General features: G+C 37.3%; 2 protein-coding genes across 3 annotated transcripts in view; one reads left to right on the top strand and one right to left on the bottom strand.

Moving 5' to 3' along the window:
• Positions 1–909: 909 nt before the first annotated feature.
• Positions 910–2,134, bottom strand: METTL18 (methyltransferase like 18). Its single transcript, XM_021682646.2, has one exon. The coding sequence runs from the start codon at positions 2,073–2,075 to the stop codon at positions 963–965; it is 1,113 nt and encodes a 370-aa protein (XP_021538321.1). The 5' UTR covers positions 2,076–2,134; the 3' UTR covers positions 910–962.
• Positions 2,135–3,612: 1,478 nt separating this feature from the next.
• Positions 3,613–12,103, top strand: part of C6H1orf112 (chromosome 6 C1orf112 homolog) — a 48,734-nt gene continuing 40,243 nt past the window's right edge. Inside the window, exons 1-6 of one of the 2 annotated variants that reach the window (XM_021682822.2) lie at positions 3,613–3,724; positions 5,858–5,897; positions 7,604–7,692; positions 9,335–9,439; positions 9,931–10,071; positions 11,485–11,650. In XM_021682822.2, coding sequence (XP_021538497.2) covers positions 3,614–3,724; positions 5,858–5,897; positions 7,604–7,692; positions 9,335–9,439; positions 9,931–10,071; positions 11,485–11,650 — 652 coding nt within the window. In that variant the 5' untranslated portion in view covers position 3,613. Of the gene's footprint in view, positions 3,725–5,857; positions 5,898–7,603; positions 7,693–9,334; positions 9,440–9,930; positions 10,072–11,484; positions 11,651–12,103 lie in introns of those variants that run through there. The other variant, XM_044915956.1, reaches the window with a different exon arrangement.

Below are 12,103 nucleotides of genomic sequence, written 5' to 3'. Positions count from 1 at the left end.
AGTTTTTTCTGTTGTTCTTCTATTCTCTATTTCATGATCTCTGCTTTAATCTTTATTTCCTTCTTTCTGCCTCTGTTGGGTTTAGTTTGCTCGTCTTTTTCTGGTGTCTTAAGGTAAAAATTTAGGTTATCGATTGGTGATTTTTTTAGTGTTTATTTTTTTATTGGATTTTCTGGGTAACTTTTATACTATCATGATTCCCCTTTATTTCTCCCATCTCAGGGTGAATTCAGTTGCTCAGAATTCTTATTCTTATATGAGATAAATGAATATAAAAATAAAACAAAAAGCTTCTTCCTGGTTACCTAAGGTCTTCAGTTTAGTATTTAGGTTCGTACCATTTAGTGATGCATATGTATGCCCTTAGAATTAATGGCATGATCATCTGACTAGGCACTTCGTATAAACAGAAGACTGAGAAGAAATTCAAACTTGAAATAAGAAGTGTCAGGGCGCCTGGGTGGCTCAGTCAGTTAAGCGTCTGCCTTCGGCTCAGGTCATGATCCCAGGGTCCTGGGATGAGCCCCACCATCGGGCTTCCTGCTGAGCAGGGAGCCTGCTTCTCCCTCTCCCTCTGCCGCTCCCCGTTTGTGCGCTCTCTGTCAAATAAATAAATAAAATCTTAAAAAAAAAAAATCGTAAAAGAAAGAAATAGAAAGTGTCGTTTCCCTGAGAAAAAATTTATTTAATGTCAAAGGTGGTAGAAAGGCCAAATAGAATAAAGGTAGAGAGCAGAAAACGTTCCCACAAAATAATCTCCTAGATCTCATCAAGTGCTCAGAATACTATTTATCTAGCTCCCCTAGCAAGTACGTGTTATTAATATAGCTGGGATATTATTTGGATAAACAAACAAACATCATAATTAAAAAAATAATAATAGCAAAGCAGAAATCAAACATTCAAAAGTTTTTGGTTATTCTTTTTATTTCACTTAGGACACTCAGTGGACAATAACTCAGTTACTTAAAAGCCATTTCAATTAGGAATCTCTTTAGTCCTTCATCAATTATTTCGAGTGTTCTAGTCTCAAATACGTTCCTTTCTTCCACAAACTTTTGAAAGAGATGAATACCTCCACCTACACCAAAATAATGTGCTTTGCTGGCTAAGAGCACCCGTCCATTCTTATCTAGCAATCTAAGGAATGTCTGGTGCAAAGTATCGTAATAATCTGGATTGTAAATGGTTTCTGAGGTGAGAATGAGATCATATTTTTCAAAGAACTTTTCACTACTTAGTACAAGCTTACAAAACTCAGACCACTCCCCTGAAAAGAACCGGCATTTACATAATTCTTGTGTTATTTTTGATTTCCTGCATCTTTTCACATCGGGTTCATTTACGTCATTTCCTTCACCTTCCAAAGTTGAGTTAGCCACTACATTAGGTAAGGTTACTTCATCAATCACCATACTGTTATAATCCTGAAAATGAATTTCTTTGGCCCCTCCCTTGAATGCAACTATCCCCAGCAACCCTGATCCACAGCCAAGATCCAACACTTTTTTCCCAGCAAATTTCACGTTGGCCTTTGTGAAATAAGCCAGCAGGTCAAAGGTACATTCCCAGATTTTTAAGCCTCCTTCATAAACACCAGTAATCAGATCAGAGTGAGAAGAAACGCTTTGTGAAACTATATTTTCTCCAGGGAAGTTCTCTTTCAACAAGATGGTTTTCACTATTGATACATTAACATGTTGGGGACCTGATAATGTTTCTATGACTTTGTTTTCTAACACTTTCTTTAAATCTTTAGGCATAGGATGCTCTTTGGCAACACTCATGCAGGGATGTTTTTCATGTGGCTCCAAGTTATTTGAGCTATTTGCTGCACTGAGTGAGCGGTCGGTGTCTTGCGAGGCAGCTGCATTTCCCACTGGCTTATGTTCCGACAAATGATCCTGAGGCCAGTCAAACTGTTCTGTAGAACATTTTCTGTCCCTATGTTTACCTTTTTTACTTTCTGAGAGTGAAGGCCCTTTGGAGGAATCTAGGGCCGAAGCTCCATCTCCAAGCGGTGTTGATTCATTTTCCAGATGGTTTTCTATAGAAAAATTAAATTGAAAAGTCATCCTCTCATTAAAGGCACACAATCCTTAAATTCAAAGGAAGATTCTTCAACTTCTGGATAGAACTGATGACACACGTAAACCTACTTCAATTATTCAGTTAGTTTTGTTGAGGATTAATTTTTCTTTACAATATTTAGAGATGTTTCCAAATGACTTCTTAGAGGTCTTCGCTCTTCTTTCAAATTAGCTCTGGAGAAAAAAAAGAAAATTGTTATTAAAAAGTAAAATGAGGGGTACCTGGCTGGTTCAGTTGCTACAGCATGCGACTCTTGATCTTGGAGTCCCGAGTTCAAGCCCCACATTGAGCATAGAGCTTACTTAAAAATAAATAAATGAAATAAAAAAATTTTTTTAAAAAGGTAAAATGATATATTTCACTAAAATGTAACATTAAATAGCACCCCTCTCCCCTTCCGCTATACAGCTGCTTTTTCTGTAAAAGCTGTGAAGGGAGAGGGATAGAAAGAGAAACATATACACACACCCTTCAGGGTTCAAGAAATGGAGAAGAGAATAAACTGTAAAAACAAACAAAAGGACAACAGAACAACTCAAAAAAACATAAAGTTCAAAATTGCCAGGCAGGAAAAGACAAGCCTGACTTAAGTCTTTCACCTATCATGATCTTGCCCAAACATACCTACCTCCTAAAACTGCCAGAATCTCTTCACTTCAGTCTGTTACTGTAACAGGCCTTCAAGACTTTATTTTGGTAAATGACAATCCCTTTAAAAACAAGCACGGGTATGGTGTGCGTAATTCATCCAAATGACCTTAGCTACAAACATTTAGCAAAGACCAGCAGCCCCAAGGGTATGGGAGTAGGAGAATTTTGGAGTAATTAGTAAAGATTAATTTGGTTTTAGAGAAACAAAATAAGGGCACTGACTGGAGAGTCCCCTAGAAAGTAGAAGCAACTTCACCAAAACTCTTCACAATATTTATCGTGTTAGATAACTTTATATACCATTTGCTTCAATTTGCACAACTCTGGCAGGCGCGGTCTTTATTTCCATTACACGAGACGTACAAAGTCGGGTCGCATAGTGAAGTGGGTAGAAAGGTGCCTGTTTCTATCTACCCAACCGCGCCCTGGGCCTTGGATTCATTTCTGGCTGCAAGTCCCAGGTCAACCGTGACCCCAGATGCTCAATCTCAAAGCCCCATGGAACAGACGGTAGCATATCTAGGGTCTTCCGCCTTCACCTCCCCAAAGCGCCTCACTGCAACCGTTTCCAGCGATCCAGACCTGAGAATGCTCGCAGCCCGGGAAGGTCCCAGCGCCCGGCGCTGAGAAACCACGCGCCACCCCGGACCGTCGGAATGGAAAGCGCGCACCTGTGAGTCGAGTCCTCCGCGGGCCAGACAAGCCCGGCTCCCTTCCCAGCCGCGCGCGGCTCGAGCTCACGAGGAACGCAGTCCGCTTCCTCTCTATGGTACTGGTGCCGGCGGAGAGCTCGCAAGGCCTGCCGGGAGGGCGGGAGTTTCCGGTCTTGGCGGTGGCGGGACTGGTTTGAAGCTGCACTGGTTGGCGAAACATGTCTCAGGAAAGCGCGGCCCCGGCGAGCGCTGTTCCTCTGGAAGAATTAAGTAGCTGGCCGGAGGAGCTGTGCCGCCGGGAACTGCCGTCTGTCCTGCCCCGGCTCCTTATATCCTTCATTGTCACCTCCCCCCACAGAGGGCCGTGGGGCAGGTCTCCCAACTTTTCTCCGGGCTCGTCACACTCGCCGCCGGACCGTGTAGTGTTCCTGAGGCCTAAACCCTCTCCTTTCCTCGCTGATGGGCGGGATGAGTAAGCGAGGGAGACGAGGGCGACCGGGGACCATGGCTGCCCAGACCGAAGGCATGCCTCCCTTTGGCACTGGAAGGGTTCGCACTGGTGTTCCGCCCTGATTTTGGCAGTGGATGTGGCATTTTCTTCCATTCCTTTGTGCCTTTGAGTTTTTCTGTACTCGTCACGTGCAATTAAGTGTAAATACCTTTGCTTGGGATAGCGGGGAGGCAAGCGCTCAGACCTGATCTGTGAGGTGAGCTCTGACTCCTAATAGCTGGATGAGGTAAAGAGATGTACTCTGAGCTCTTAACCTCTAGGACGGATGCTGAGTATGGATACCTTTCTCAGTATTACGGGAATTAAAGGACGTAGGTCTGCCATGGTGCCAAGTATGTAAAAGATGTCCAGTAAATAATAATGTTCTTCCTCTTCTCGGACCTCTTTCCATTGTTGTTGGTTACAAGGAGTTGCTTCCTTTTGTAATTGGCTGTCACCTGCTGAGTTTGAGTTACTTAATGCCTCCGTTGTCCAAGTGCATACTGTTTTTCTTGTTGTAAATGTGCCTGGAACCCAGCCCTCCATGTTAAAAGGTAATTATTTCTTTAACACCTTTGAGCTCACCTTCAACATAAAGCCACACTTAAAAGAAAAAAATGACCTTCACTTTAGAGAGTCTCAAATAATTTTTTACATCTAAAGGCAAATATACATATTACCGTTATGTAGAAGTTTCTTGCATAGGCATTGGCAAAATCCCACTTAGGTTCCAAAGGCTTTTCTTAGTCATTGTGCAGATTCGGAATCGCTGTCCTCAAGGATTTTGATTTGGAAAACCCATAGCATCCTTACTCCAAAACCTTTACTGGGCACATAATACATACCAGGCAGGGTGTTAGGCTTTGGGGGAACAAAGGTAAGGAACATGGTTCCTCTTTTCCCCCCTCAAGCTTATGGGGAGCTTCAGTAATTGAAAGTCAACATTCCCACTTGGTTTTGCATCTCAGACTTAACATTCAAAAGAAACTAAAGCTGTTCTTCCCCCAGTTTTCAACACTTTTCAACAGATGAAAGATAAGTTTTTAATAAATTATAGTCACATCACCCAAGCATTATTTTTATATTTTGCCTTTTACATACTCTTTTCCAGTCTTTACCTGCATGTCTACATAATCATAAATTAGGTTTAATTTTGGAAGGGGCTAGAATTTTTTTGACCTTTGCTGAAATTTTTCTGTAAGACAAATTCAACCCTATTGAGCTAAATAAAATGAGTTAATGACTATACCTCATTTTGATTGCTGCTGTAAAATTAATATATGCAAAGTAATGTCAGAAGAAGAATCAATTCTTGTATTACTGTGATGGAGTTACAGTTTGTTCATTTTTCTTGCTGACACATTCTTTAATACTTATTTTACAATAAGAAATTTTTTTTTTTTACAATAAGAAATTTCTAACAATTCTTGGTATACAACTGTACAGTTTATAATGTGATTACTGCTAACTTTTGTAATGGACGTAGGATAATTTATTGTCACATTTATAAGTGTCTGCTATGTGCAGAAGAATTTCAGTCTGATAAGCTTCATAAGAGGCACACAACGTGAAAAGAAGATAGAAAGTGTTGAGTGACTTAATACAGGTGCAAATAAAATACTGGAGAGGTTCGAAGGAGGAAGAAATTTCTTTCCTGTTTTAGAAACCAGAAATCCATGGATTATTATAGTACTGTTCCTCTGTCAAAAGAATGTCAACTACACATAGTTTGAAAAGACAATTTTATCCCTGCTCAATTTTGAAAGTATTTCCTTGGAGTATTTTCATTATATTATAGTTTGTTTACCTAAGAACATTAAATTTTTAAAAGTAAAATTAAGCCAGTAATTTGAGTTTAATTTCAGTTTCTTACTGATCATTGCCTAAACTTTAAGAAGGCTGCTTTTTAGATTTATTCTGAGCAGTGAATATCCTATTACTGTAATACTGGTGTCTTCCTTAATTTTTTTACTCTATGTATCAGCATTCTGACAACTGGATTGAGCATATTCGTAAGTAAAATTATCTTAATTGTTTGATTTACTTTGATGTCATTAAGGTCTGAGTCTACATATATCGATACATTTCATATTCCCTTCAAGTGTATTCTAGTAGTGTTACAGCCTCTGTAAATTTCAGTTACTTAAAATGACCAAATTCCTTCAAGTTGTAGTACTTAAAGTTTTAAATTCTATTTTGGATGGATACCAGAACTATTGATAATGTCCATATAAGCGCATTGAAATTTTAAATGTTTGTTGTTAAACTGGTTAGACTCATATAAAACATAATTTGCAGTCTACTTTCAGGTTGACTTTCTCATCTTCTGTCTGTTCTTTAATCTTACTTGGCTTATTTATTTACTTATTTAGTTAGGAGAAGAGATGAATTAAGACTAGACTACACAATTTACTCATATTTTGAGTTCCTTATTCTATTTACATTTCCATGGTTGTGGATATTTATAATTTTCTATCTGTTGCCTGTTGGGTCTAATTTTTTTAAGTAATAATTTTTTTAATCCTGAGTATATATATTTCTACAGTGAATACTTAAACATATTCACTGTAGAAAATTTGAAACGTGCAGAAAATCAGAAAAGATAATGAAACATCCGTTAATCTGAAATGGTTAAGCTTTTGGTATAGAACATTCTCATCTCGATTCTATACATTCGTGCCAGGCTATCTATTATTCTTTGTATATACATGTTTATATATATTAAGATTGGGATTATACTATTTTGGAAGCTTGGTCATTTAACCTTAAAGTATTGTGTGAATATTTTTTCATGGTTTTAAATGATCTCGAATAATAATTTTAATGAAAGCAAATCCTATTCAGTAGATGTACCCACATCCTTTAAGTGGTCTTCAAAGGCTGGACATACAGATTTTTTTTGTTTTTGTTTTCTTGTTATTATTTCAGGTACTTAATAGTTTCTCTACATAGGGGAGCCTGGGTGGCTCAGGTTAAGTGTCTGCCTTTGGCTCAGGTCACGATCTCAGGGTCCTGGGATCGAGTCCTGTGTCGGGCTCCCTGCTCAGTGGGGAGTCTGCTTCTCCCTTTTCCTCCCCCTCTCCTCCCCTCGTGTGTGTGTGTGTCTCTCTCTCTAAAAATTTTTATTTTTTTATTTATTTTTTATTTTTTTTAAAGATTTTATTTATTTGACAGAGAGAGACACAGTGAGAGAGGGAACACAAGCAGGGGGAGTGGGAGAGGGAGAAACAGGCTTTCCTGCAGAGCAGAGAGCCTGATTTGGGGCTCGATCCCAGGACCCTGGGATCATGACCTGAGCCGAAGGCAGGTGCTTAACGACTGAGCCACCCAGGCACCTCTCAAATAAATAAATTTTTAAAAATATTTTTATTTATTTATTTGTCAGAGAGAGAGAGAGCGCACAAGCAGGGGGAGTGGCAGGCAGAGGGAGAAGCAGGCTCCCTGCTGAGCAAGGAGACCAATGTGGGACTTGATTCCAGAACCCTAGGATCATGACTTGGGCTGAAGGCAGCCGCTTAACCGACTGCGCCACCCAGGCGTCCCAATAAAATCTTTTAATAAACATAGTTTTTTTACATAGAAAATGGCATTTTGAAATTGTACAAAGCTTCAGATTGGTAGTACTTACATATTCTTGCATTTGGGGAAGGGGCAGTGATCTTTGTTGGCTGACATGACTTAATATTCTTATAAAATATGTTACTATTTTGCTTTATAGAAATTCTGAAAATTATTGTGGAGATGTTTTTACCTCATATGAACCACCTGACGCTGGAAGAGACTTTCTTCTCACAAGTGCTGCCAAAGGTATAGTCCTATTATCATCTTAATCAGTCTACATGTTATAAAGGCTATTTAAATCTAGCCTCAGTTTTAGATCATTTATTAACTGTGGCTCCTTTTTTCCTAATGTATCAGACATATTTGAAATACAAATAATTTAGTAAGAAATAGATCTCATGTGAGAACATGATGGTGTTAGTGTCATCATTAGGTGGTTAAAAACTATTATAATTTTAAGTAGTATAGATCCTTTACTAATTGAATTTACATTATTTGTAGCTAATTTTAAGTACTTCTGTATTTTAAAGCAATTCAGTGAATATCTGGGATGAGTGAGGAAGTTAGCTAAGATCTTCTCTGTAGAGTTTATAATAATTGTTAAATTTCATTGTTTAGAAAAATTGAGCCAATTTTTTAAAAAGATTTATTTATTTATTTTAGAGAGAGAGTGCAGGAGCGAGTGTGGGGGAGGGGCACAGGGAGAGAGAGAGAGAGAGAGAGAATCCCAAGCAGACTCCCTGCTGAGTGCAGAGACCTATGCAGTGCTTGATCTCACAACCCTGAGACCATGACCTGAGCCAAAACCAGGACTTGGACACTCAACTGACTGAGACATCTAGGCACCCCTGGAGCCAAATTTTATTAAAGAAGACTTAGAATAAAAAAAAAGGCTGGAATGTTGGTAAAATCAAATAACCAAGAGAAAACATTAAGTTCACCAACTACATTATCTTTTACTCTACGTAGTTCCTATTACCTTTTAGATATATATGGTATACTTTTTCTCTGAAAAGCACAGGCATTTTTTTTTTTAATTGAAGGAATTAAAGGTATTTTGTGCAAAAAATGAAACATTTTTTAATGGTTTTTAAGTTTAGCTTTGAAGCAGATAATCATCAAAATTCCTGTTACTCATATTCATTTGATTGTTCTCTATCTAAAAGTATCTTAGAATTTGTTCTTGACCACCAGAAAAAGATCCAGCTGTTATATAGATTAAAATAAGGATGTTGAGTATTAGCTTGCCTTTGGGAAGCAATATCCTCTTTAATTACATTGCGTTGTTATTCTTGCAGTGTTTAGGCCATTTAAATTGTTTAAAAAAATCTGAGTATTTAGATCTTAGGGTAGCTAACTTCACAGACAAAAAAACTTAGTTCTAAGGTCACATAGAGTACCTCTAACCCAGGAAATGGTATTTTGAGTTGATCAAAAAGGGGAACTGTTTAGAATGCAAGTAAATAGGTGATTCAGCACAAATTCATCATCACTCCCAGAAAATACCCTTATAAATACCTATATGAATATTGATTGGTTAAGACCATCAACTTTTATTGTGTAGAGTAGCACCTACCTTTGTTACAGCACCAAAAAATGAACTTCGAGCGATTTTTTACATGGATGTTATTAAATAGAGTCAAACCACAGAAATGGAAAAGAAATCAATTTCAACCTGAAGCTTTTAAAAGATTGTGTTATATGACTACTTTATATATATAAAAACATATATATTGTTTACATTATTATGTGCAGTTGTTAAGCTAGATAATATCCCATGGTTATTACTAGAAAAAAATTGTCTGATTTTTTTTTTTTCTTTAAAGATATGTCTTCCCTTTCTAGTGTTTTCTGTTACTCCTCTTTATAACATGCTTGCTTTTCACAGACTGTGAAATTATTTGATGACATGATGTACGAGTTAACCAGTCAAGCCAGAGGACTATCAAGCCATAATTTAGAAATCCAGACCACTCTAAGGAATATTTTACAAGTATGTCAAATTTAGTAGAAAGGGTATAGGGGAAGAGCTTAAACAGTGTAAGAATTTTTATACTGATATTAATTAGCTATATATCCTTTATGTAGTGACCCAATGCTGGAATTAAATTTATAGAATTAAAGATATGAATGCAAAAAAATAAATTTTGTGTTTTTTTATACAGTTTAATGCTGAGTAAACACCAAACTTATATAAGACAAGTGATCAAGATATCTTGCCCTACCTATAATTTCAAAGCTTATATGTAGAACACCTGCTATATGCTTTGATGTGTGGGTTAGGATTCTGAGTTTTTTTTTTTAAACCAAATGGCTAGCCAGTTGTTCCAATATTTGTAGTTCTGATAGACTAAAGTTCAATGAAGAAGGAATAGAGTGTCCATTTTGTTCACTGCTGTATCCCTGGTACCCAGCATGTCTGATACCTTTCTATGTTTGTGAACAAAAACATACTGTGAATGAAACTTCTCTCCTTATTTCCAGACAATGGTTCAGCTCTTAGCAGCTCTTACAGGATGTGTTCAGCATATCTGTGTCACACAGGAATCCATCATTCTAGAAAACATTCATAGTCTTCCCTCCTCAGTCCTACATGTAATCAAAAGTACATTTGTACATTGTAAGGTAAGTAATGAGTCTAAGTATACTTTAAATGGCCTGAAATCCACAGGCAAAAAGGATGAGGAAAATAGTGTTTGCACATAAGATTTTACATATTAGCCTGTATTACTGGAGTAAAGTAGAATGAAGAACCATGTACAGGCATACTTTGGTGTTTTTTTTGTTTTTTTGTTTTTTGTTTTTTGTTTTAATATTTATATGACAGAGTGAGACACAGCGAGAGAGGGAGTAGGAGCCGGGGGAGTGGGAGAGGGAGAAGCAGGCTTCCCACAGAGCAGGGAGCCTGACACGGGGCTCGATCCCAGGGCCCTGGGGAGGGTCATTAAGGTGCTTAAAGTTAGGCAGACGCTTAACGACTGAGCCACCCAGGTGCCCCCAGGCATACTTTGTTTTATTGCACTTCGCAGATATTGTGTTTTTTACAAATTGTAGGCTCGTGGCAGCCCTGTGTCCAGCAAGTCTGTTGGTGCCATTTTTCTAACAACATTTGCTTGTTTCATGTCTCTTTGTCACAGTCTTGTAATTTTGGCAATATTTCAAACGTTTTCATTATTATGTTTGTTATAGTGATCTGTGGATCAGTGATTATGATTTGCTGAAAGCTCAGATGATGCTTAGCATTTTTTAGCAATAAATATTTTTTGTTAACATATATACATTTTTTCCCCAACATAATGCTATTGCACACTTAACAGATTACAGTGTAATATAAACATAACTTTTATATGCACTGGGAAACCAAAAACTTTAACTCGTTTTATTGCAGTAGTCTGGAATTGAACCTGAGATATTTCTGAGGTGTGCCTGTATGTAAATATTTGTTTCAAAATAAGTGGTTATAAGGAACTGATTAAAATGGGCTTTTGCGGTTTTTTGTTGTTTGTTTTTCTTTTCTATAAAGAAAGAAGAGTCACAGGAATCCTGAAATTGTTCTGTCATGGTATTGGTGGATCAGATGAATTCCTTAATGATTAGGTGCCTATAAAAGGACACCAGCCCTTTTGTAGTCCATCTCTACATTCCTGAGGCAGCTTTAAACCATAAAAGCTGGCCTAGGATTTGTGGGTCACAGGGAGTTTTGGTACTGGTATTCACTGGGTGAATAAAATCACTGGTTTAACTAATGCTTCTCTTTGGTGATAGGGTGCTAAAAGTCATGTACCTGACCAAACCTTATGTATCTCCCTTTTAGTTCTATATTTGCAAGTCTCGGAAGTCAGAGATCATGCTTTATACATGCCTGCATCTCTTGAAGTACACTATATATAATGGATGGTCACTAAACATTTGTTTAATGAGTAAATATGTGATTCAGTAGAAAGCACTGAAGTTATGAGCTTTGATGGAATGAGTTAAAGTAAATTTGGCTCTTGATCTTTCTGATGTGCTATTTCTCTCATTTTTATTTGTGATCAGGATAGTGAATCTGTCTATTCTGGGCATTTACACCTAGTTTCAGACCTTCTCCAGGCTCTTTTCAAGGAGGCCTATTCTCTTCAAAAGCAGCTAATGGAACTACTGGATATGGTTTGCATGGACCCTTTAGTAGATGAAAATGATGATATTTTGAATATGGTAATAGGTAAGTGAGAAAACTTCCTATTTAGTATGTGACATATGTTGACTAAACTGTATATCCATTAAATTATTGAACCCAACATTGTTTCTAACGCTTCATGGTATTTTACTCACTCATTATGTATAAAATAATTTAAATCCTACCTGATAAATTTTTAATCTTCTAAATTTTAGAATTTATAAAATTGATATGTGATGCCTTAACATAGATTTGTACATTCAGTTAAAGTTCACCATACATGATTTTTCCACAGTGATTAACAAAAAAGTCATGCAACTTTATACCTTCTAAAGTAGTCCAGATTCTGAGGCAGTAGCTTTCAGAGTTTTTAAACCATAATTCAGTAAGAAACGAAGTTTGCATTTCTTTCCAGAGCACATATAGTTGCATATGTATATGTTCATGAACGTGTATGTATTTATTTATTATGTAATATATACATTTATTTATTATATG

The sequence above is a fragment of the Neomonachus schauinslandi genome, chromosome 6, assembly GCF_002201575.2.
Source record: "Neomonachus schauinslandi chromosome 6, ASM220157v2, whole genome shotgun sequence".
Classification (NCBI taxonomy): Eukaryota; Metazoa; Chordata; class Mammalia; order Carnivora; family Phocidae; genus Neomonachus; species Neomonachus schauinslandi.
Note: the sequence above shows the minus strand (reverse complement) of the source record. Positions and strands in the feature narration are given on the sequence as shown.